General features: G+C 34.2%; 5 protein-coding genes and 1 pseudogene across 6 annotated transcripts; 4 read left to right on the forward strand and 2 right to left on the reverse strand.

Annotated features, from left to right (window-relative positions):
• Positions 1 to 1490: 1490 nt before the first annotated feature.
• Positions 1491 to 4049, reverse strand: LOC100803723 (uncharacterized). Of its 2 annotated transcripts, none has more exons than XM_003547733.5 (2): positions 3869 to 4049; positions 1491 to 3017 (listed from the first exon to the last, which is right to left on the reverse strand). In XM_003547733.5, exon 2 carries the CDS (start codon positions 2933 to 2935, stop codon positions 1745 to 1747), a length of 1191 nt encoding a protein of 396 aa, XP_003547781.1. In that variant the 5' UTR covers positions 2936 to 3017; positions 3869 to 4049; the 3' UTR covers positions 1491 to 1744. The 2 variants fall into 2 exon arrangements, with proteins under 2 accessions (XP_003547781.1, XP_006598793.1); XM_006598730.3 differs by having other exon boundaries at positions 1491 to 3226; positions 3869 to 4023.
• Positions 4050 to 6792: 2743 nt separating this feature from the next.
• On the forward strand, positions 6793 to 11856 carry LOC100798762 (probable serine/threonine-protein kinase At1g09600; annotated as a pseudogene).
• Positions 11857 to 13162: 1306 nt separating this feature from the next.
• On the forward strand, positions 13163 to 14071 carry LOC100812805 (glucuronoxylan 4-O-methyltransferase 1). Its single transcript, XM_003547833.5, has one exon. It carries the CDS (start codon positions 13163 to 13165, stop codon positions 14003 to 14005), a length of 843 nt encoding a protein of 280 aa, XP_003547881.1. The 3' UTR covers positions 14006 to 14071.
• Positions 14072 to 14624: 553 nt separating this feature from the next.
• LOC100499898 (ras-related protein Rab-1-like) lies at positions 14625 to 16747 on the forward strand. The gene is made up of 8 exons (NM_001250692.3): positions 14625 to 14766; positions 14856 to 14928; positions 15006 to 15053; positions 15135 to 15182; positions 15350 to 15421; positions 15507 to 15662; positions 16000 to 16103; positions 16477 to 16747. Exons 1-8 carry the CDS (start codon positions 14753 to 14755, stop codon positions 16565 to 16567), a joined length of 606 nt encoding a protein of 201 aa, NP_001237621.2. The 5' UTR covers positions 14625 to 14752; the 3' UTR covers positions 16568 to 16747.
• A 1705-nt stretch (positions 16748 to 18452) lies between these two features.
• Positions 18453 to 19790, reverse strand: LOC100499980 (putative ras-related protein RABA2a). The gene is made up of 2 exons (NM_001248204.2): positions 19425 to 19790; positions 18453 to 19109 (listed from the first exon to the last, which is right to left on the reverse strand). Exons 1-2 carry the CDS (start codon positions 19587 to 19589, stop codon positions 18624 to 18626), a joined length of 651 nt encoding a protein of 216 aa, NP_001235133.2. The 5' UTR covers positions 19590 to 19790; the 3' UTR covers positions 18453 to 18623.
• A 1439-nt stretch (positions 19791 to 21229) lies between these two features.
• Positions 21230 to 23306, forward strand: EF1BGAMMA3 (EF1Bgamma class glutathione S-transferase). Its single transcript, NM_001254294.3, has 7 exons — positions 21230 to 21315; positions 21402 to 21551; positions 21626 to 21686; positions 21766 to 21818; positions 21904 to 22005; positions 22095 to 22599; positions 22684 to 23306. Exons 1-7 carry the CDS (start codon positions 21307 to 21309, stop codon positions 23061 to 23063), a joined length of 1260 nt encoding a protein of 419 aa, NP_001241223.1. The 5' UTR covers positions 21230 to 21306; the 3' UTR covers positions 23064 to 23306.
• Positions 23307 to 25119: the final 1813 nt, after the last annotated feature.

Consider the following 25119-nt stretch of genomic DNA (forward strand, 5'->3'; position numbering starts at 1 on the left):
ATGATCCTTTACAGTAATGCTTTGTTTTGTATGATGTGAATCTTTCGCTCGCTCGGATATTGGTACAAGAATAATGTTTGACTTTAGCTAATGCATGGTATTTCAAGAATCATAGTTGTTTTAAAAAATAAACTTTTTAATTGATACTGAATAGTAATTGATATTTCTTGATTGTCATTATTATCTTTGTTTGTCAAATGTCCTTCATTGATGATATCATTTAACAGTAATTTATTAGTTGTTGCAGGACCAGCATCACATATCATGCACTTCTTTTGGGGGAAGGCTGGCTATCATATTTTTTAAACCTCTAATGAAGATAAGAACGCATGTTCATTCTTGTCCAACATGGGATCATCATATGTTTGCAGATGTGAAGAGATACAGACTCTTTGGAATACGGTTTGGATTCTACGTACATGTATATATCAATTACACGTTTGCTTGCTCACGCCATCTTCAAGTACAACCCAACAATTGCCTAATGCTATTGCTTTTTTTAGTTAGATTCGTGATTTTTGGGTTACCAAAGTTTGCGAGTTAAGAATATATAGGAATGTATAATTTAAACTGTTACGACTAAATAAACATATTCATTGTTCCAAAACTTGTTTATGGTGTTTCTGTCCAACAAATCACTTGATAATGTTGACTATTGATTCAAATTTTGAAGAGCAATATCCAACAACTTATATTTTTAGCCTGTTTTTAGTTTACATGTACTTTTTGTATTAAGAATAAGGTGGATGCATGTGCAATGTGTTAGATCATTCAATAAATTAATTCACGTCCCTTCAGAGGCAAAATGAATGAAAGCTTCACTCGCTCAGTGAACGAAATATAATTTGAAACTTTAACTAGTGTCATTGTTTGGTTTGCCTTCTGCCTGTCAATGTGGCAAGATGCTACCCCCTTGTTTACACGACCCTACCTTTCTTTTTGGTGATCTTCCCCCACTTTATGTATATTAACTACTTTGATTGAAAGTTAATCAAAATTAAAACCAACCAATTAAATACCGACATAAAATAGGTCAAATTGGTAACTCATGCAAAGAGAAAGACATCGATGGAAATGGCATTCAGGATTTTGATTTGATGGCATTCTTCCATTTCTTAAAAGCATCCAGATAATAATAGTCCAAACGAAGCTGGACGTTGAGTCGATAGTTCTGAACTTCAATACTCATGCTCACGTAATAAGACTAAGGAAAATTAGCAAAGTAATATTGCCACAAATGAAACTCAGATCAAGCATTAAGTGCAAATTTGAATAAAAAAAATCAACTTAAATTTACAAAAACAACCCAAGAGCTGCTTCTACAAAACTGAATTTCTAAACAAAATCTTAATGCGTAAACATACATTGTTAAAAATCACCAAATATGTTACGAAATTATTTTTTCTCTCCAAATTGAGTTAGGAATACACCCCCCCCCCCCCCCCCCCAAAAAAAAAAAAAAAACATAACCTTAATCGTAACCCAACGACTTCAAGTAAGACTATTCCAACATTTCAAGTACAAATTAGAAACAGGTAAAACGTCGTCGAGATGGTACAGAAATGTAAAAAGGTACTCACAATAAATTCCAGGGCAAAAACATTATACCTAGAATTAGCAAACATAACAAAAATTAAAAAAAAAAAAAAAAAAGACGCCTTATTGAAGCTAAATCCTTTACAATCAGTTTTCCCTTTTCCACAAAATTGATATTCACCCAACATATTCCGTTCCCTGCCTGCCTCTATGGTCCAATAACTTGTGTTGGGGATCGCATAGGCCAACCTAGAAGAGGAGGCGATCCTGGAGGGGTTGCACTGCGGCTGGGAGAGAAGAGGCTTAGTTCTACAAATGTTCCAGTTGATGTAACCCCCTTTTCCAATGTCCGAAATGAAATTGATCCACGCTTTGTCGATGCATCAGAATATCTACCAGGACTAGACCGAGCATTATCTTCAACATTATCTTCCAGATAACTCTGATTAGCAATAAGAGACACAGTATCATTATGATCATCATTAAGCCTCCTGGCTTCTAAGTCTTGTAGATTTCCCAGCGCTAAGCAATCTGCAACTGGACGGTAAACAAGTGTGCACATGCACAAGCCAACACAACATACTAGTGCAAGAAAAGCCAAGAAAACTAAGGCTTCAAACATAACATGTTCAGGTCCAGACAAAACAGATAAACCAAGAAAAAGAACCCTTAATGGAAGGAAACATGAAACTGAGAATAGCAATGTGTAAACCCTCTTCTGCAAACCCTTGTTAATAACTAATTTCAAAATCCGACTACCAAGCCAAAAAAGGTAGGAAGTCAGGATAATGGCAAAAAGGCCGTGGAGAATAGTGCTGAGTAAAGGGTAAGTACAGAGGGTGGTATCATTCTCCCCAGAGGCAACCACTGCACTTGAAAAATAATGAGGCAACATTTTTCCAAAACCCTTATTCTTGTCTAACTGAGGTCCAACCAAAATAACAAAAAGCTGAAGAACAAACATTGGAAGGCAGTAAAGAAGAATATATCCCGAAGTTTTCACATTCCATTTTCTGCTCATAATTCCAGTCTCCAAATTCTGTAAAGGTGCACGAAGGAGAAATACAAGTGTGAGGAAGAGGCACGGTTCTGCAAATCCCATATTTGATACAATATAGCATTTGCAGACAGTGTCCGGCCATTTTAAGTGAAAGGTACTCCTTAACAAAGTTAATCGAATAATTTCACCAATGCCCCACCAGATTGAAAATAGGATGAATGTGATTCTGATGATCCAAGGACCACTAAAATACTTGAGCTGAACCAAACCTTGACTATGAATACGAGAGCGGAAGTAAAATGAGTAAGCAATGCACATCAACCCAAGAAGAACCAAGATGGCTACTAAACAAATCGTCACCACACCGAATGCCTCGGCAGCAAATCTCGACAGGGGCATTACCCGATGTACAGATTCCACGCATGCTCTCTGACAGCATGGATACAGGAAATCCTCAGGTGGTTGTGCCTTCTTCCCAGTACTAAAGTATAAATCACAGAGTTCACAGTATTAATAAAAGAATATGATAATTGAACTCATTCCAGATGTGCATAATCACTCAGGATAGATTACTCCGCAACATCGCAGATCAATCAAGTATCACCCCTCCATACGCTCAAAATAGTAACAAAACGTAACACATCAACCACAGAACATATAGCTTTAAGGTTGATTATCCAATTCAAGCACCTAAAGTTGAGAAAGAAAGAAATAATAAGTAACAAAGGAAGTTGAATACTTAAATGGAAAACTGGGACAAATTTGCTTAAAATTATCACAGTTCATAACTTGAGATACTCTAACCAAACTCAAGGAAAAATCTTTTGAATCATCAAAAAGCTTAACAAATGTCATGGGCAATTTGTGAAGGATGGCCCGCTATGACGGCACCATAGGCCACAATGGCATGTTTATATGGAAGAATTTTGGCCGTCCGTCATAGATAGCATTGCTTCTAACTGGGGATTTGTCCACAGCAACAGAAACATTAGGTTCAAAACAGTAAAAAGACTTGATTGCAATTACAACAAAAAAAAAAAAAGAAGGCTGTGTTGTATTCTGAATACTAGAGAAGGCGATACGAAATATATGACGTTGTGCAACATTTCTAGAAAAAGAATGAACAGTGAGAAATAACAGAGTTGGTCCGTAGAGAGCAGCTATTGACAAGGCACATTAAGTAGTAAAGGCAATGGAAGAAAATCAGAAGTTGTCATTCGATATAGGTAGGGAAAATATATAATAATCGAAATTAAAATATAAGAAATTGAGGAAAACATTGAAGGAAGGAAGGAATAAGCGTAAAGAAAAGGAGAGGAAGAGAGAGCTTACAGCGGGAGGAATATTGATCCAGTGAAGAGGAAGGACGATGCGGTGGGGGGAAGAAGGGGATCAGCTAACCCTAATAGTAATTGATTTGATTGGGAGAAGAGAAGGAGAGAGAGAAAGAAGGAAGGATGGAAGGCCAAGGGAAGGAATTGGTGAGTGGGACTTTGTTGGTGACAGCCTGTCTCCAGCTGTGTCCTCCGAACCTTCCGCTTCGTGGATAAAAAGGACTTGCTTCGGCCTTGTCCCTACCTACGTGTCATTACACCCTATACCCTATGCCTTATGCATCCTCTATTATTATTTACATCCTTTTTATTTTCTTTCAAATACATGCTTTGACAACAATAAACAAAAAACAAACCTGCCTTGCCTGCCTGTTCTTGCTTTTCATTATTTTTATTTTTTCAAGAAAGCATAAATTATTCATATTTTATATATTATAAATTTTACTATGTTAAACATATTCTATGACTTTCACTGATTTCATGCCACAAACCAATATTTGTTTAATATATTTATAAATGTGTTTATCAAATCCATTTCATTGATTACAAAGGTGTAGGAAGGTTTACTACAATGAACATAAAATTTATAACAGTGTTTATTGTCACTAAAATCACCTCACAAAAAAAGGTGGCAAAGAGTATCAAAAGTTTTTTATTAAGCTAGTTTTCAGGTTTCTAACCATTGCTGCTATGGAATGAATGCACGAATTTGATATGGAATACTTTGTTTAAGACCAAATTGAATAAAGCGATATGTTAAATCCCGGGTGTTAATAATATCTTGCCTCAAGAGTTATGACAATCTTATAATGATACACTTATTGTTAATCTCTTAGGAAAGAAGTTTTTTTTTTTTTTTTTACTGGGAGTAATCAAGTGCATACAATTTAAAAATCTATAAGTGGTATGAATATTGTTGACATAGGTTATTGTTTTTTCATGATCAAATTTGACTTGTTAAAAGATAAAAAGAAGATTGTGGGTGATAACTCAGACAAAAAAAAGATTGTAGGTAATAACTCGTGGTTTTCCTTTGATTGTTACTTGATAATACATTGTTAGTCATATAACATTTTGTGGCCTTTGAGATGGACATTAATCACACACTTGTTTGGTTATGGTATCCATCTTTAAGAGTGAAGCATTATGACAAAAGTATTCTCTTAACTTTTGTAACAGTTGTTACCGGACCTTGAAAATGAACATAATGTTATTTGGGGTAAATTTACTAGGTGTATATGAACATAATGTTGACGAATTTGTTGTTAGTATAATTTGATTTCACAAAATTGATTAAATGTATAATATTAAAGAATTTATCTTTTGTATAGACAGTGTGGTTCCTTTGGACATGTTATCAGATCCTATCTAAAGAAAGAGAATGTGAGTAGATTAAAGCAACCCTAACTAGTGACGATTACACTAAAGATTACGCTGGCTCAATAACGAGTGTAAACCCTAACCCTAAGTAATTAATGATCATTAATCATGACCAAAACAAATCAATTTTGAAAAATCTATAAGGAAATCAAGGGCCTAGTAATGAAAAGTGAGATTCAATAAAGGTTGATTTGGGGCATAATAAATTACATGCCTTAAATAGCAATAATATGACTAATAGCACACACAAAATGGGTTATAACAAAGTAATTAATGGTGGTTGATTTGTCCATGCATGGAAGGTAGTATCAATTGGAAGTGTCAAAAGAGAAAAATGACTTATAAAAAAAACAAATACTATCATAAGTTCTCAAGTAAAGATTAATCTTCCTTAGAAATTGATTCATGGATTTAATGATATTACATCTCCCTTTAAGCATTGAGGAGGTTATTTTACTAGAGTCAAGCCTCAGCCTATCCTTAATGGACTAAAAAAACTCTTATTTATTGTACTTGGATTTTTTTAAGAGTAACTTGGCAAAGGAAATGTCGTGGTGGTCCTTAGACTCTAGAAGGTTTTATAAAGGAATTATTGATTAGCATCATAATATAAGGTCTATATGAGTATTGGTATTTTTATTTTCAAGAAGTATATATACCCATTACCATATATAACTCAAATCAATCCAATATATGTATAATAAAAAAAAAATCTAAAACTAACTACATTCTCATGTGTTGTTTTTTTAATTAGTAATTATAATTATAATTTATCTTGGAAAGTGCACTTCCCCCGTTTAATAGATAAAAAGAAAGTAAATTTAAAGAGAATAAGTGAATGGTTTAGAGATTTTTTTTGTGTAGTTGCTGAATATTTTGTGAAATGTGTCTTCAAATGAGCTTGAAATTGTGTATAGTAATCTCTTTACATTTAAATTAGAATAACTATATTGAACGGAAACATTTTTATTTATTATTCAACGATAATATTGTTAGTTGCGTTTCTCTGATGAGAGTGTTTCTAGGTATATATTTTTAAGCTAGTTGTTAAGTAAAATTAAAATCAAGAAGTACATTTAAAAGGAATAAAAAATTTAAAATTGGAATTAAATGTTCAATATATTAAACCATTATTATTAGACGTGTATTTTAACGAGAGTGACAACAATTTCTAAAAACACTAGAAATTTAAGATAATATTTCAAAGAATAGCTCTTATATACACTCTCGTTAAAAATTACTATTATAATTTATATATATAGAGAGAGAATTAAGGATTATGATTTTGATAAATTATATATTAAAATAATTTATTTGTTTATTATATTTTTATTTACATAAAATTATATTTATGTTATATTTTGCAGTGACTAAAATATTAGTTTATTACAAAATTGGAGGAAATGAAATAGAATAAAATTTACATATAGTTCTATATAATTGAGCAATATGACATATGAATTGTATGTAAGTTTTGTCTAATTAATTGTGGCAAGGAATGTGATTGGAGGGAAATAAATTTGGTGTAGTTGACAGATAATTTTTTTGAAGCATGTTTTGTTGTTAAATTTGTGGAGAAGGAAATGTTGATCTAACGACTGAAATTTGAGTGAGTAGGTGAATAGGTGATTTGGTTGGGTGCAGGGAATGGAATCCGGTTGCATTTGAAATGATTATGGTATGTATAGCACACCTCACTCTCTCTCTCTCGCGAATTGAACAAAAGTGCATCATCTAATGTAGCTGCTTATGCAAATGCAATTCTGTTTGTAACCCACATTAGAATTTTGATTTCATTTCATTTCATCAAAGGAAAAGGAACTGAGAGGAATTAACATTCAAATTCATTGATTGGCTATGGGTTGCATATGCTCCAAAGGAAAACCATGCCAACACCAAGCATTTGGGATTGGGAGGACTAACAGAGAATGATGCTACTACGGCTCGCCTCATATCCAATGCAAATGGAAATGGAGCGGAAGAAGCCTCCACCTCCTCTGATGAACATCAACATCAAGGGGACAAGCACCGCAACCTCCTAAGGTGTGTAGGATATTTAGTGTAACTGCAGTTGCTGGCGAAGCCATTAATGGTTGGATACCTCGCAGGGCTGATTCCTTTGAGAAGTTGGATAAGGCAAGTCCTCCATCATTTTTGCTTCTTTTTTTTTTCACCAACTCCGACACCAACCATAGCTTTTTCCTATCGTGCTGCAGATTGGCCAAGGAACTTACAGCAGTGTTTATCGAGCTCGTGATCTCGAAACCAAAAAAATTGTAGCACTCAAGAAGGTTCGCTTTGCTTATATGGATCCAGAAAGTGTCCGTTTTATGTCAAGGGAAATCATTGTGCTGCGAAGGTTTGATCATCCAAATGTCGTGAGGCTTGAAGGCATGATTACTTCAAGGGTTTCTGTTAGCTTGTACCTTATTTTTGAATATATGGACCATGATCTTGCAGGCCTTGCAGCAATACCCAGCATCAAGTTTACCGAAGCACCGGTACCTCACCCAACATTCTAATTGTGCATCACACACTCTTATATGACAACCTTTCTGTCATTTACAACTGTAAAATTTGTCTTCGAAGCATTTACTTTTCACTTTATGTGATTTTTGTGTATATAAATTGGCATAGTGAGCTAGATTATTTTCGTAAATAACCTTGTGAGATCTAGAAAGTGTCTAGTATTTGTAGAATTAATAGAAGCATCAGACAAATTTTGAAGCCAGACATGGAGTGGATTGCTAAATATATGTTTGTAACAAAAACATTACTTTCTCTTTGATTGAATTTGATGAGTCAAAAGCACTGTATCTGCTGGAGTCCTAGCGGCAACTTCTTTTGAGCATTTTTTTAAAATGAAGGGTTTTACAAGGATTACAATGACAATTTTAAGTTTTATGAATTGCTTTTCTCACCATCTTACAACAATCCCTAGTAGCTCTATAATTGTAAAGATCTGAATAGCTGCCTTGGATGCTGCACTTAATTTGTATATCATGCAGCCAATTTACTTGTTATTAGAAATAGACAAGAATTTTTTTTAAAGCAAAGGAGACTGCTAACCAGTTAGGGAGCAACTGGTTAATGAATAAAAAATCGAAAGTTTTCATAGTAAAGTGTAACATCTTATGTTACCAATACACCCCACCATGGTTTCCAAGAAAACCCTTCTATTTATTGATTCCTTACACTTGTTAGCAGGACCCCAAAGCAAAATCCAAAATCAATATTAATCTTTTACCAAAAGGCCGCATATTCTTTGCATCCAGTTTTATTTACAGCTTGAAAGTTTCATGTCAGATGTCTTCTCTTGTTTTCTTTCCTCATTAATTGACCTCTGGTTCTTGTTTCCACAATGGGACAATATTTTTTGTCATACTGCAGATCAAGTGTTACATGCAACAGTTTCTTCACGGTGTTGAGCATTGTCACAGTCGTGGTGTTATGCACCCTGACATCAAGGGCTCAAATCTTCTGCTTGACAGTAATGGATATCTGAAGATTGGTGATTTTAGGCTTGCAACTTTGTTTCAGCCATCAAACAGGAAGCCTTTAACAAGTCGTGTTGTAACCTTGTGGTACCGACCACCTGAACTTTTACTTGGAGCTACAGATTATGGAGTTACTGTGGATTTGTGGAGTGTCGGATGTATTCTTGCAGAGTTGTTTGTCGGGAAGCCTATAATGCCTGGACGAACAGAGGTAGTATTCCTCTTTTGTCCTGGATATATGCATTGTACATTTTCTTGGACACATTGAAGCTTTTACATGTGACATCTTGAGCATCCTAGCTTGATGATATAAGTCTAAACAAATAGGTCCTCTTCTTCCACCTATGCATATTATTGGAAGAGAGAGATTTATAGATTGACTAAGTAATGTAAAACTAGAAGAAGAAACCAAAATGATCATCACATTTCTAACCTAATTTCCAACATGATAGTTTTTTAGCCAGTTGAGTTATTTGTAATCATGTTATTGATGAAAAACGGAGTTTATAAGTAGGGACAGGGTCTTACAAATTGTGAACGAAGGACAGATGTTAGTATCCTTTTTGGTCTAGCATTTCTGATGGTCTCATTTGAAGTACTTAATTTTTAAATTTGTCACAGCTTTCTATGGTTTAATTGGGTGCTAATATCTGGTAATCTATCATTCTAGGTGGAGCAGCTAACATAAAATCTTCAAACTTTGTGGATCTCCATCTGAAGAATACTGGAAGAAGTCAAAGCTACCACATGCAACAGTTTTTAAACCACAGCAACCTTACAAACGTGTTGTTTCTCAGACATTCAAGGATATTCCTTCATCTGCACTGAGCCTCTTGGAGGTCCTTCTTGCTGTAGAACCGGAAGATCGAGGAACTGCTTCTTTAGCACTTCAGCATGAGGTAATTATAAGTTCTATTTGAGTGCAGTTCACCTGGAAATTTGTCTGAACAGAATGCGTGTTACACATCCTAGAATTTTAGTCGTGCTCACGTTTCTTAGCCACTGACATTTTTCATGTCTAGTTCTTCACAGCAATGCCACGTCCTTGTGATCCATCAACTTTGCCAAAGTACCCACCAATTAAGGAGTTTGATGCCAAACTTCGTGAAGAGGAAGCTAGAAGGTATTTCTTTTTCGAATCTTTTTATATCGGAGATTCTAATGTGATTTTGTCATATCTGATTTTTGCATTATCTGCAACAATAGCACATTGTTTTGGACACCCTTCTGGTGTGTGCTTTAATGATAATTTGTTTTTCCCATTGATATCGTAAACTAAAGTCTCAAGCAGAATGACATTATAATTTTCAAAATCTACTGTGCAGTGACAAGAACGATAGAAAAGTTCTCCATTTTTTTTCTTTTTGTTCTCTAGGTATTTTCATGAACCTTCAACTAGTGTAATGAGTATCTGATTTTTTTTTCCTTCTTTTTGAGATAGTGATCCTTCTTATTTGTCTAAGTGTGTAACTCCTGTCACCTATTTGTCTATTTTTAAGCAGACGAAGAGCAGCAAATAAAGGATATGAACATGAATCAGTTGGGAGAAATTTTAGAGAGTCCAAAGCTGTGCCAATACCTGATGCTAATGCTGAGTTTCAGGCAACTATGAGGGTACTTTAAATCATAAAAACAATGTTAATGGGCCTCCTTGTCATTTGAGTTATTTGGGTTTGCCTGATACACATTTTTCCATGTGATTTTTTCTCCCAGAGACAAGGACAGTGTAATTCCAAGTGCACTATTGAGAAGTACAATCCTCAAGAGGATGGCGATTACGGCTTCCACCATGAACCTGAAAAGTCAAGAGCACTCAATGTATTATCTCATTCTGGCCAGTTAATGCATCCAAGTGTATATGTATCCTCACGCAATATGAATTTGAAAGAGGAAAATCTCACTTGCCCAGATCATGGCTTTAGATCAAGAAAGTCTGAGATGAGAAAACAAAAATCCTAATGCCAAAGTAGTACTGCAAAATTGTCAAGATTTTCTAATTCAGTTGCAGTTCGAGGTGATTCACTGCTTGATATGAGTGGTGACTTTAGTGTGAATTCGCAGTGGCCAGAAGATCAATTTGGCATGAGATATAGCCATCAGGCTGATGGTGAGTCCAACAAATTATTAGATGGACTCTAATCTTCTCTGAAGAAGGACTTTCATCCTGTTGATAAGGATTGTACTAAGGTAAATCAATTACTGATAAACATTAATTTGTGCAATTTTTCAAGTATTTTGCAGCCAGCATTACATGAACCTCTCAGAGAATGGGAAAAAGATTAGTTTGCTGGGTATTAAGACTGGTCTTGATATAAGGATTTCCTTGCAACGTGGTTAATGTGTGTGTGTACATGTATGTACTCACAATTAATACTGGAGCCTGTATGAAACTTTCAGGAGAATGGTTCTTTTAGGTAATCAGTGTTTTATGCTCAATGACTATGGAGCTGTCAAGTAATTACTTGCTTTTGTTTGTGACTGCAGGGCTATGCTAACAAAAATGCTCGCATGCACCATTCTGGACCGTTGCTGGCTCCAGAGGATAATCGTGAAGAAATGCTTAAGGAACATGAAAGGCAAATCCAACAGGCTGTCCGCAAAGTTCGTTTGGGTAAGGACAAGACAAAAAATGCTGACAGTGGGAATGGCCTAACTGAATCGCTATTTCAGCATGTGAGAAATCGAGAGTAGTGACTTTCAAGAGGGTTTTGGTGCATTTAATATGGTATGAGAACACTTCAACACAAGATTGTGGTTATCATAATGTATTGCCAAGATAAATATTTCTTTTGGAAATTCAATAACTCTTGATGCCGATAGATTACTAATGCTCGTGGGGCTTCAACATACTTCTTCACATCAGATATTTATAACTGCCGTAGAAGGTCTTGTACAGAGTTCTAACCGACAAATTTTCATGTTTTAGGAATGTGGATAGTTTATACTTTATAGAGCAAATGAAATCCATGACGATTGACTGTATAATAGTTTGTGGTTTATTAACACACCAGCAAGTTGTTCCATTGCCAGATGGCGAAGTCATTTCCATGGCATTACTTTGTATATTTGAAACTGATTTTGCTGAATTAAATTTTCTTCCTTTAATGCATAGGCTATTTGGTTATTCAAGTTTGATGTGCTTGTATGTTCAGAGCTAGAAGAAACTATTAGCATAAGAAATTCGGAAGGCTGAAGAAAGGCTTGCCTTTCTAAACATAGTATTCTCATCAACATGGGTATGCAGGAGAGCCTTCCAAAAAAAAGAAAAGTATGCAGGAGAAATAATACTAAAACAAAACATTTACTTCTAATTTGCATGTGGTACCTTAATTTGTTAATCCATAGCAGTACATTAAAAATTGATTTCTTGGAATGTTATATTCCCCACTTTATTACAAGCTCTGAAAAATAATTGCCGGATATTATTGATTTTTAGGAATGTTATAACTTCTATTTTCACTGTATTTTTCTACACTTTCTATTTCCATGAAAAGAGATGAGAAAGTGATATTTCCATGGGAATAATGAAATGCATTTCTTAAAATGCAAAGAACTTCTTTTTTCTTCATTTAAATTGTTTTGAATTTTAAAAATTTTTCAAAAATATTGAAATGTAACCAAACACATTTATAAATGTACATAATATTTCTAGTCATAATGTTTTTAGAAATGTGATTCCTAATAATATAACATAATGCTTTGAATCAAATGTCCCATAAAATGATTTATTAGGATGATTAACCTTTTTTTGTGCTACAAAATTAAAAAAAAAGACCAAGTTGTTAAGTCGTTCTTGTGCTAAAAAAGCTGCACATTCAATTTGGTATGAAAAATATTCTAAACAATACCTGCGATAAAAAAATGTCTAACAAAATATAAACATTATTTCATGATTACTAACTATAATACTTATATGGCTATATTATCGTTCCACCCCTCTTTTAACGTAAGTTTAAAGAGGCCAATTCCTTTGATTCGATCTCAATTCAGAAAAAGAAAAGAGAGGCAATTGAGGTTCCTGTCTTAATCAATCAAACCACCTAGTGTTCTATGGTTTTCTTATTTGTATTTTATTGTGGACTTGAATAATAAGAAGCTGAGTTTTGGAGTGGCTGGTTATGATTTGATGTTGATGTTGATAAGAGTAGACATGAGAGAGATTGGGGTATAAAAAGAAATTCCACCAAATTTGCAGTTGCAGATGCAACAACAAGCACTACAGAGTTTGCTTGATTCACAATTCAGGCAGGTAGGCAGGCAGGTCTTTTGTCTCCATCCATCCATACTGCATGCCTATTCCCTTGGCGTCCAAGCAAGCATCAAACGTGAGTGATACCTTCAACTCTTTCTCTTAATTTATAAGTTGATATCCATTCCCAGACAATAGGCAATTCCATGCACGAAGAAGATCAAGCATGAGGACTAAAGCTCATCAACCCGGCCTCAACTTGAAGCTCCTCATTGTAGCGGTCTTGGTTGCCATTACCCTCCTATTTGTGCTAATTAGATCATCAAACACGAAAGGAGTGAAGCAGCAAGAGGCATTATTAGTAAAGAGTGATGGGAGTTGCAACAAGATGAAGATACCGGGATCGGTGTCGGAAGCACTGATCCACTACTCAACATCAAGCATAACCCCACAGCAAACGGTGAAAGAGATATCAGTGACAGCAAGAGTTCTGGAGAAGAAGTCGCCGTGCAATTTCCTGGTGTTCGGGTTGGGGCACGACAGCCTGATGTGGAATGCGCTGAATCACGGGGGAAGGACGATATTCCTGGAAGAAGACGAGTCATGGATTCAGCAAATGAGGAGAAGATTTCCAATGCTGGAGGCGTACCAAGTGAATTATGAGAGCAAGGTGAATGAGGCTGAGAGCATGATGGAGGTTGGGAGAGGAGGAGAATGCAGGGCAGTGGGAGATCCGAGGTACTCCATATGCCCACTTGCCTTGAAAGGGTTGCCGAGTGTAGTGTATGAGACGAAATGGGATTTGATAATGGTGGATGCACCCACTGGCTATTACGAGAATGCCCCTGGGAGGATGACAGCCATATACACTGCTGGGATGATGGCCAGGAACAGAGAGAGCGGAGAGACGGAGGTGTTTGTGCATGATGTCAACAGAGTCGTCGAAGACCAATTCTCCAGGGCCTTCCTTTGTCAAAAGTACATGAAGAAACAGGAAGGCAGGCTAAGACACTTCACAATTCCTAGTTACAGGGACCACCACCAGGACATGCCCTTTTGCCCTCCATAGCTACCTCTCTTCTTCTTCTTCTTCTTCTTCATGCAATCAAATAAAATTCTCCTTTCCTTTCCTTTATGTTCCAATCCTTCAATATGATATTCATTTTCATTCACTCCTCATTGCCGCCGACAAGTAACTTTTTATCTAAACTAAAATGAAAATTACACTTCATTATTTTCGTTATTATTATATGATTTTTACCATAACCATTTTTAAAAAAACATAATTTATAATGATAATATAAGTTTTTTAACACTGGACTCATCTTAAATTCTCTTTTATAAAATTATTATTCATTCATATAACATTTTTGTAACATTATTTTTTCTTTCTATTTTTCTATCAATAAATCATCTTCTCCATCCTCTCTTTTCTTCATATATATTTTTTGATTGTATAACTTTACTTCCTGTGCAAAAATTTGATGCTATCATCGTAAATTCTCTTGTCTATTGAATTTTAACTAAAGTGGTTGGCGATAATATAAAAATATTTATCATAATTCTCTTACAAAAGCAGAAATACTAATTTGATGATATAAAAGCTTTGTTTTTTGTTTATTAATAAAAAACAATAATAAATTGTGCGAGATAAAGCACTTGGTTCCTTTTTACAGTAACTTTAACTTTTTTTTATATATATTTTTGTTTAAAACGACAATGAAATGAATGAATGATTTTAATTGAGCGGCGGGGCAGAGGAAGGGGCAGAGTTTTGGAGTTTGAAAGAGAAAATATTGATTGCAGTTGAGTTCTAATGAGTAACGAATAGTAAGTGTTCGAAAGTGTTTTGTTTGAGCTTTGATTGAGAGTGAGAGAAAGTGTTACTAATTTAATTTGGGGTTTTGGTTTGGTTTCAGCGATTACCTGTTCAAGCTTCTCCTAATCGGAGACTCTTCCGTTGGAAAATCCTGCTTGCTTCTCAGATTCGCTGTGAGTCATCACTTCCCTTCACTTTCATCTCTCTTGTTCTTGTTCTTCACCTCCTTTGTTTCTTCATTTCGTTTCAGGATGACTCCTATGTCGACAGCTACATAAGTACCATTGGAGTTGATTTCGTAATTATCACTCTTCTTCTTCTTTTGCTATTTCTATTTATGGCCCAACAGTCAACACTGATTATTTTTATTTTTCTTCAGAAAATCAGAACGGTGGAGCTGGAAGGGAAAACCGTCAAGCTGCAGATTGTGAGTATTCACAGGACATGACCTACTAGTTCATTTATGTTATTATGTTTTAAAGAAAACTATTCAACTTTTCTCGCTTCTCCATTTTTGATTTCTTGGGTCATGGGTGTAATTTACCCTAATTTCTGCATTCACCTTGTTAGATTCATTTATTCTGTTTTGTTTAGTGGGATACAGCTGGACAGGAGCGATTCAGGACTATAACAAGCAGTTATTATAGAGGAGCACATGGAATTATTGTAAGTCTGTCGCTTCATCCTATCATTATCATCTTATACATACTTGCCCGCTGCCACTGATTAATAAATTTCTCCATTGCAACAGATTGTCTATGATGTTACTGAGATGGAAAGCTTTAACAATGTCAAACAGTGGTTGAATGAGATTGACAGATATGCAAATGACTCTGTATGCAAGCTTCTTGTGGGGAATAAATCTGATCTCGTTGATAACAAGGTTGTAGACTCATTAACTGCCAAGGTAAATTACTAAAGGGAACTTGAACAATTCCTTTCACTTTCATTCTACGACCAAATAAATTAGAATTCAAGAATTGCCTATAACTTGGAATTCAGTTTCTCTTCAATATATTAGAATTTAGTAAATAATTAAAGATCTTTTGAATTCAGTATTGCTAATTTTAATGTTAGTTGTTCAATGTTGTGATGTTATTTGTAATATATAATTGTTTTGTTAAAGAAGCCTGTGCCTGAACAGTAAATGAAATATCAGTTAATATGCATGTTAAAGGGAAAATAAAGAGTTGGATAATCACACTTTGTTCGTCTAACATATACTGTATTGCCATGAATCACAGGCATTTGCGGATGAGCTTGGTATCCCTTTCCTTGAGACAAGTGCTAAAGACTCCATCAATGTGGAGCAGGCTTTCTTGACTATGACAGCTGAGATTAAGAAGAAGTATCTAATTCTAGTTTCCCCTGTTCTCATTTAGAATCATTATTTAATCACAACTATTAATCAGTGTCACAAAATTTCTTTTTCCATATCGAGTTTTTCAGCATGTTTAAAATTGAAACCCACCATCTGTGGAATAATGGGTTTTGATGAAAAGAAAAAAGAAACAGAATGTACATCTTCAGCTAAATTTTCATAATCAAGATTTTGATAATTTACAGATAATGTGCCAATTTTTATTCTTTAACAAGTTTAGATTTATTTTGTGGAGTGTTAGTTTTATAATCATGTAATTCCATTACTTGATTCATGCAATAATATGAGTTCCAACATAAGACAAGTAAGTCACTTTGAGATGTTTTGAACTTGGGTGCAGGATGGGAAGCCAAACAACTGCTGGTAAGTCGGCAGAAACTGTTCAAATGAAGGGGCAACCGATCCCACAGAAGAGCAACTGCTGTGGTTAGGTTCTAGTTCTACGTTCTGTTATAGGGAGACTCTTTCCTGACTCTGTTATGATATATGGATGTTTAAGTAAATGTTAAAATATCACCTATCATCTATTTAAATCCTTGGATTATATTGTTCTGAATCTTATGATGATTTCCCATGTTTAAAATGAAAGGGATGCAATTTCTCACATGTCTCTTATATTTGCTCGAGGCTTTGACCACACAATTTTTGCAGACAATGAAATTTATAACAATAAGAAAAGGAATGTTCAGATAATTTTGCACTAGACCAAAAAGGATATCATAATGTCCATCAACAACTTTCAACTGTATATCGCGGGGAATCGTTGGCCACATTAGTAACATTCTTCGTGGCTATAATATCACTGTTTTAATCCATTTACAGGAGGTAGTCAATTCCTGCAGTCGGAAAAGTAATTGTAGACTCCTACACTCATAAACCAATGACTTAAAGTTTTTTAGCTGATATTAATTATATTATGTGAAAAAATAAAATTAATGGTGGAGATTCTGTGGAGTTACTTTTCTGACTACAGGGAATTGGGTCTCGTGTTTAGCCACTGGATTCATTCTAAATTTATTCCAAATCTTGCAATAAAATTAGATGATGTGTCCCACATTATCACATCTTAACAAGCACGAGTATGCTATAAATATATAATTTTAAATGTTTAGTTTTACATTGTATGTTAATCATAAGCATGATTGTATGTTAAGTTTCTCTCGGAAAACTGCTTTTTCTAGGGTAGTTTAAAATTTAAATGAATTTTTCCTTTCTATTGGTTCATGCTCGAAGCCTATGAAATTAAAAACAAATCGACAGAAGAAGATTTGATGTAGAATTTAACAGTTCTTACTAAGACTTTGTGCAGTATTATTATGCTAGGTCTGGTCATTGATTTGATTGGAATATTAGGTCGTAAGTTGAATTGGTATAAAGTATATGTATTATTAGGTCTTTAAATTCTACCTATGAAAATTAATTTTAACATTTTGCAAAATTGTGGTTCACGTCAAGTTATTAAATCGGTACTGGTTCATACTAGTTTGATAATAGAGCTGGTTCAACTCATTCCGGGGTTGATTCACGCTGAATCGATTGCTTAATTCGCACTCGGTCCAAATATAGATATATAAGCTACAAGTTGGGAGGAGGATGACATTAGTTGAATAAAAATTCCTAATTTCCAAATTAGGAAGAGGAGAACATATCTTGATTACCTTGAAGGAATCATGATTGAGGATGTAGCGTCATTGTCAATGTAACTAGAGACATGGGTAACAGAGATAGAAAATAATGCAATCTACAAATATTTTTTATTTTCACTGAAAATAAAAAAAAAATAGTGCTAAAAATATGTTTGCTTGAATTTTAAAAGATGTTTTAAAAAATAAGTCCAAATTTGAAAACAAAATAGTCTGTTTTAGTGTTTTTTTAATCATACACCTTCTTTTCTACATTTTTTACATGTTGATTTTGGTAATCGAGTCTGGAGGAGATAGGCCTCTGTTGACGGTGAGGAAAAACTAGGCTACGTTAGAGGATTGATTACTCACGGTTTCGGTTGTGTAGCGAAGCCTGGTTAGTGGTTATTAGAGTTTGGTGTTGATGAAGGGTTTCTGTTGTTGGTGAGGCTGGTTTTGTTAAGAGATGAGGCATTGAGGCAGTGGCACAGTCAATGGTTTCGATGGTGTAGAGTAGGAGATGACATCAATGCCTCCAATTCAGTGGGTGATTCAATTGTTTATGCGGTTCCAGCAACGAGCCGTGAAACAAAGGGAAGGCAGTGGTCGAAGTTCCAAGTAGAAGATGACAGAGTGATGAAGATGATTTAGATTTGACAAGAAAGATGATAGGTACAAGAAGCGTAAAAAGGTGTCGAGTAATCTAGTTCCAGATAGTAGATAGCGAAGGGAACCAAACCAAAAAGACAACAATATGAATAATATAAGGTTTGCAATGAGCAGGCACAACCAATCATAAGAAGAAATCCAGATAAGTTAAGAAAAAAGAATGATACTGAGCAAGTAGGAAGTATAAGGCGGGGTTTCAAGATGATGTACAGCAAGAAGGCTTGCTTGCGTTGGATTGGGGTCCCCCAACAGTGATAGTCATGCCTTCTTTAATATTGGCAGATGCAGGCTCATTGGAAGAGAGTGATTTCTTACTGATAATGCGGTATATCTCTGCAAGAATAGTCTGGAAAGCCTTCTCAACATTAGTTGCTTCGAGAGCAGAAGTCTCGATGAAAGAAAGGCCTTCCTTCTCGGAATAACCCTGGGCATCCTCGGTGGCAACAGCTCTGAGATGCTTGAGATCGGTCTTGTTCCCTATCAACATGATGACAATGTTAGCATCGGCATGATCCCTTAGCTCCTTCAGCCATCGGCTGACGTTTTCGAATGTGGTTGGTTTAGTTACATCGTAGACTAGAAGAGCTCCAAGGGCACCCCTGTAGTATGCACTGGTAATTGCTCTGTATCGTTCCTGTCCGGCGGTATCCCATATTTGAGCTTTCACAGTTCTTCCCTCCACCTGCCATTCACATTTGATTCATGAATTAGAAAGCATATATTATATCAGAGTCCTTCTCTTGCTTGCTTACCGATACCACCAGAGCCATAGGCATAGCTATTCCATTTCCACCCTACAACTACAACTATAGCACATATAGTATATTTAGATGGTTGGGCAACTCAACACGAATAAATGCATGCGATTAAATTATTATGGCGAGAGAGAAAATGAAAAGAAATAGCTAAGCTAGGTAACTTATCACAATGATGCGAAGGAGTAGAATTATGTTATATATCCATCATCTATTGATCAGATCTGGGAGAAATTAATGACCTGAAGAGTGCGAGTGGCGAATTCGACTCCAATGGTGGACTTGGATTCGAGGCAAAACTCGTTGCGAGTGAATCGGGACAGAAGATTGGATTTTCCAACACCGGAATCACCGATCAGTACAACCTTGAACAGGTAATCGTACTCTTCCTCTGCTCTCCGAGCCATAACAAACCCAACACAAACAAGATTTCTCAGACCACCGATTGTGTTGCAGCACACAACACAACAACGGAACTGAACAACAAAGACAGGAAAAGAAAATAATTGAAGGGAAAAAGAAATAAAACCCTTTTCTATCGGATTGCCCCTGGCTTCCACTCACTTTCCTTCACCTTTACCTTCACCATTCCTATTTTTAATTACCCTTTTAGTACCGTTTGGTGTTCGTATTATATTTGCAATTATTATTTTTTTTAGATTTTTTATTTTACTGTTTTTTAAAATTCTTATTCGCAGGGGGCATCTGATAAATAAATTTTTGCATGCTCTTGCTCTATAATCATGATTTCTGAAAATAAAATAAAAAATTGTTTGATTAATTATTGAGAATTTTGAATTAAGTTTTACGTGTTATTTTTATTAGTAACTTTAATTATTTATCACAATAATTAAATAATTTAATAAAAATAACATTATTTTTATTATAGTAAAACAAAAATTAAACTTAAAAAGATATGATTATGTGAGTTAAAATCTATTCCACAATTTCTTGAGCATATGTTTCTTAAAAATTGACAAGTTAGGAATTTTTAGAATGTAAAATTTTCTCTTGTACCATACATGTGTCATGTGTTTATATTTTTTTATATTGATAGTGTGTTCTTATAGTTTAAAACATCTTATTTTCATTTTTATAATTACAATTTTTTAAAAAGAAAATTGTCTTTATCATCTTTTTAGTATAGATCAAAAATACATTTTGGATCTGAATTCTTTCAGGTCAAGAAATTTTTGCATTCAGTTGATCACAATAGTTAAATATAGATCAAACCAATCATTATTTATCTTGATAAATTTAATTCAAAATATCAATATTCACTCAAAGGTTCAAATTTACAAATGTGTGAATGCATATGATTCATTTTTATAATTATACCTGATGAGCGACAAAGTTTTTTTTTCTAAATATTTAATATAATTATATATCCATTTTATATTGTTGACGATAGTCTTTGACATCTAAACTCGTCTAATGATATGACACCAAATCCTTAAAAAAATTCTGCAAAATCAAGACTAATGATATTAAACCTACACGTTGTATGAGAGTGTGAAGAAAAGTGTTAATAGGAGAGAACAACTAAGGGCGTCAAATACAACCAAAATATGTGAAAGATTCAAAGCTATTAGAAGGGAAGGAAATTCTTGGTGACAAGAACGAACAAATTGTTTTCTTTTTAATTTATGATGGTTAAAAATAGCTAAAGTCGTTTTACATGACTAATATGAGTTTTGTAGAGGTTTCAAAAAATTTAAATGTAACGGTATTAGAGGATAAAAACCAAAAAATTAAAAAATCGTAACTACGGATACACAAATAGAATATTTTAAACTACAATGACTAAAAGGAAAATTTATTACAATCATTGAAAAATGTTTATTTATTTAAATTATAATTATATAAAATAAACATTTAGGTCTTTTTTTTTTAATTTTAGTAAAATCAAGGGCGATGTAGGCGGCAACGAATATACTTGAAATATTGAGTTTGATGGTTTGTATTTGGGCTTATGAAAACCAAGGTTGGGTCCGGCCCTTTTAGGGTTTCATCTGAGTTATAAAATACCTAATTCATTGTCCTCTGTGCCGTTTTCTTCTTCATCATAGTCGTGGCCGTGTCGCAGCAAAACCAAACCACATATTAACTTGTTTGCTCTAAGTCATGGCTCTGGTGAGTTTCCTTTCTATTCTTTTTTTTTTTTCTTTCTTGCGCAAACAACAATTTTGGTTTATGAATCTGAATGGAAATGGGTGTAGATCTTGCACGCAACCAAAGCAAACAAGAATGCTTTCAAGACTCTGATTGCGGCAGAGTACAGTGGCGTCCAAGTGGAATTGGCCCCTAATTTCGAGATGGGTGTCTCTAATAGAACTCCTGAATTCCTTAAAATGAATCCCATAGGAAAGGTACGTTTTGCTTGATCCCGTCTTACTGCTTAATCAATCAAAATCAAAACTTACTTTCATGCTTCTCCTTTCAGGTTCCTGTCTTGGAAACGCCCGATGGTCCAGTCTTTGAGAGCAATGCCATTGCTCGTTACGGTATCTTTCTTTTCTTTCTATTGTACGCTTTTCTTTTCTTTTTAATTTTATCTTCACTTTTGTGATTTTCTCCTTTCAGTTGCTCGACTCAAGGGTGACAACGCTTTGTTCTCATCTTCTGCCATTGATAATGTAAACTGCACACTTCCATTCTCTTTTCCACGCATCGTCTCTGTTTCTTATTTTGTTTATATATTAATTTGATTTGATGTTTCAGGCCCACATTGACCAGTGGATTGACTTTTCATCCTTGGAGATCGATGCTAATATTATGAAATTATACCTACCAAGACTTGGATTTGCCCCATACCTTCCTCCAGTAAGCTATATATTGATCTGTACTTTCTTATCCATATGTTATATTCGTCATGTATGTCTAATTCTGAAATAAGAATAATGTGAATGAAGGTTGAGGAGGGTGCAAATTCTGCATTGAAGAGAGCATTTGAGGCCTTGAACACTCATCTTGCTTCCAATACATACCTGGTTGGCCATTCTGTTACCCTTGCTGATATCATAACGACATGCAACTTGTATTTAGGATTCAGCCAGCTCTTAGTTAAGAGCTTCACCTCCGAGTTCCCTCACGTCGAGAGATACTTTTGGACATTGGTCAACCAGCCTAACTTCCGAAAGATATTAGGTCAGGTTAAGCAAACTGAGTCTGTTCCACCCATTCCATCCGCTGCAAAGAAGCCTTCCCAGCCTAAGGAATCTAAGCCCAAGCCTAAGGATGAACCAAAGAAAGCAGCTAAACCAGAGCCTAAACAAGAAGCAGAACCAGAGGAGGAGGCACCCAAGCCCAAGCCCAAGAATCCTCTTGATCTTCTTCCTCCAAGCAAGATGATCTTGGATGACTGGAAAAGACTCTACTCAAACACCAAGACCAACTTCCGCGAGGTTGCAATCAAAGGTATAACTATTCTATTATGATGGCAATGATGGATATGATGATGAGATGCACATCATTTTAATCCTTTTCCTTTTAATTTTGCAGGATTTTGGGACATGTACGATCCAGAGGGATATTCTCTGTGGTTCTGTGATTACAAATACAATGATGAGAACACAGTTTCCTTTGTTACGTTAAACAAGGTTGGTGGATTTCTTCAGAGGATGGATCTGGCTCGCAAGTATGCATTTGGAAAGATGCTGGTGATTGGATCACAGGCACCATTTAAGGTGAAGGGGTTGTGGCTTTTCCGCGGACAAGAGATTCCAAAATTTGTGATTGATGAATGCTATGATATGGAGCTCTACGACTGGACCAAGGTTGACATCTCTGATGAAACTCAGAAAGAGCGCGTCAATCAGATGATCGAGGATTTTGAACCATTTGAGGGAGAGTCTCTTTTGGATGCCAAGTGCTTTAAGTGAGAAACAAAAACCGTTATTCCCCAGTCAAAATGGTATGATTTTTGTCGTGTCTTTTTCGTGTTGTGTCCTTGGTTTCTATCCTATTTTCTGTTATAGTGAGTTCTTAGCTAGCTGTTTTGGGATCGTAGACGCTGAAACTTAAAAATGCTTGATTTTGGTACACATTATCTTTTATGACTATAGCAAGACCAGTGTACAAATACATTTCTCCGTGGATGTGTATGAATTTCAATATGCTCACGATACACGCGGTTCCTCATCTTTTCTCGATGGGATAAAAAATTTAAAAACGATATTTGAAGTAGCATGCTCAAAATAATGAATTCATATAAATCACTTTAGTCCTTGAGGTAGTATATTTAAGGACTATTTTGAAGAACTTTTTTATTATTTGGAGTACATATATAAGATAATTATACAATGTTACTTGATGGACTATTTAAGATAAATAAAATATAAATTAATGGTTTGTTTTAATAAATTCCTAGTTCCTACAAATACTATGTCCCTAGACTTCAGTCTTGGGTTGGGTGTTTTCATGTTTGATTGAGTGTTTTATATTTAGGTAAATAGTAAATTTGGTTTTTCTATTTATCTTAAAATTATAAATTTGATTTTCCTATAATTTAATTCATGAATTTAGTTTAATTTCGTTATTTTAGTCACTAACATCAAAATTAGATGCCGATTGTTAATGACTTACTTTGACGGTTAGGTGTTGCATTTTTTTATAAGTTGAATTCTGAAGTGAAGTTAATTAGGATCACTAAATTAACATTCAATAAAAGTTCAGTCCCGGTCAAGAAGCAAAACTTATAAATTGTGATTTTTAATTAATAATAAGGCCTAACTGTACGAGACTTCATTTTGCATTATAGATAATAATTGTGAAAAGAACGGTTCTATAAATGGTAAATAAATGACCCTTAAACCCTAAAATTCGGTTTTTTTTATTACCCTCTTTCGTCTTAGCGTATATGGACATGACGCCGTCCACTAAATAAATGAGTTCGATTATGATTCTCAATTAATATTATTATACAATATCTATAACTATTAATAAAAATAATTATACCTACATTTTAATGCCAGTTATATTTTCTATATTCTCTTTTGGATATTTAGATATTCTTCGTATGATAGGTTAAAATTTATTAAAAATTATTAATTTTAATAGATTCTGTTTCTTATTTAATATAAATTAGGATAGAGAAATAATAATTGAAAAATAAAATTTATTAAAATTAATGACTTTTGATAAATCCTAACCAAAATTTTAACCAATCAAAAGTATAAAAAAGAGGGTAGGTAGCATTCCTCATTTTGTTGTTGAAACAAAATCTAGGAGAGTTTAATTGTGGAGTTGGAAGTGTTATTTTTTTTAATTGTCAATAATCAATTAAAAATCATCTTTAAAATTAGAATAATTTTTAACAAACCTATCGAAAGTAATTTTTAATTGACAACATTTAATTATTTTTAAAAAAAATTAAAAAAATTACGTCTCATATGTTGTGTTATTAAATGACAGTATTTAATTAAATTGAGAAAAAACATTTGATGGAGTTATTTAAACATTTAACTTTATCGAAAATAAGCATTTGACACAGATTTTTAAAATACTTTTTTTATATAGGTAGAAATTAAATCAAAGTTTTATTTGATCAGTAATCATTTCATATCGAAAAAAAAATTCAGCCAAAAAAATTAATATCAGAAAAAATGATTTATGCAATTAAATTAGTTTTTTTCTTTTAATTTATATTTTAGATTAAATTTAATCAGTTGAGATTCAATTTAATTCTTTAATTTTTAAAAATAATTTAATTTAATCCTACAGCTATAAAAGGATCAAATGTTAATAAATTAGATTTTGTAACTAATAATTTTAAATCGTCACAAATGAGGTAAGCACTAATAGTCTAATTTTGACAAAATGAACAAATTGAATAAATTTTAAGTGTTAAAGGATCAAATTGAATGAAAAAATTAAAGTATTAAATTAAACTTAAATAATAAATTAAAAACAGAAAAATTAATTTAACCTTAAATTAAA

This window comes from Glycine max, chromosome 16 (assembly GCF_000004515.6).
Source record: "Glycine max cultivar Williams 82 chromosome 16, Glycine_max_v4.0, whole genome shotgun sequence".
Lineage (NCBI taxonomy): Eukaryota > Viridiplantae > Streptophyta > Magnoliopsida > Fabales > Fabaceae > Glycine > Glycine max.

What these genes read in the sequence shown, in the direction of transcription:
- LOC100803723 (XM_003547733.5), bottom strand. Translation starts at nt 2,935, where the DNA reads ATGCCCCTGTCGAGATTTGCTGCCGAGGCATTCGGTGTGGTGACGATT.
- LOC100812805 (XM_003547833.5), top strand. Translation starts at nt 13,163, where the DNA reads ATGAGGACTAAAGCTCATCAACCCGGCCTCAACTTGAAGCTCCTCATT.
- LOC100499898 (NM_001250692.3), top strand. An exon ending in GTACCATTGGAGTTGATTTC is followed by an intron (nt 15,054 to 15,134) that starts GTAATTATCACT and finishes ATTTTTCTTCAG; the next exon opens with AAAATCAGAACGGTGGAGCT. An exon ending in AAACCGTCAAGCTGCAGATT is followed by an intron (nt 15,183 to 15,349) that starts GTGAGTATTCAC and finishes TGTTTTGTTTAG; the next exon opens with TGGGATACAGCTGGACAGGA.
- LOC100499980 (NM_001248204.2), bottom strand. Translation starts at nt 19,589, where the DNA reads ATGGCTCGGAGAGCAGAGGAAGAGTACGATTACCTGTTCAAGGTTGTA. An exon ending in TCGCCACTCGCACTCTTCAG is followed by an intron (nt 19,110 to 19,424) that starts GTCATTAATTTC and finishes TGTGAATGGCAG; the next exon opens with GTGGAGGGAAGAACTGTGAA.
- EF1BGAMMA3 (NM_001254294.3), top strand. An exon ending in AAATGAATCCCATAGGAAAG is followed by an intron (nt 21,552 to 21,625) that starts GTACGTTTTGCT and finishes TTCTCCTTTCAG; the next exon opens with GTTCCTGTCTTGGAAACGCC. An exon ending in CCGCGAGGTTGCAATCAAAG is followed by an intron (nt 22,600 to 22,683) that starts GTATAACTATTC and finishes TTAATTTTGCAG; the next exon opens with GATTTTGGGACATGTACGAT.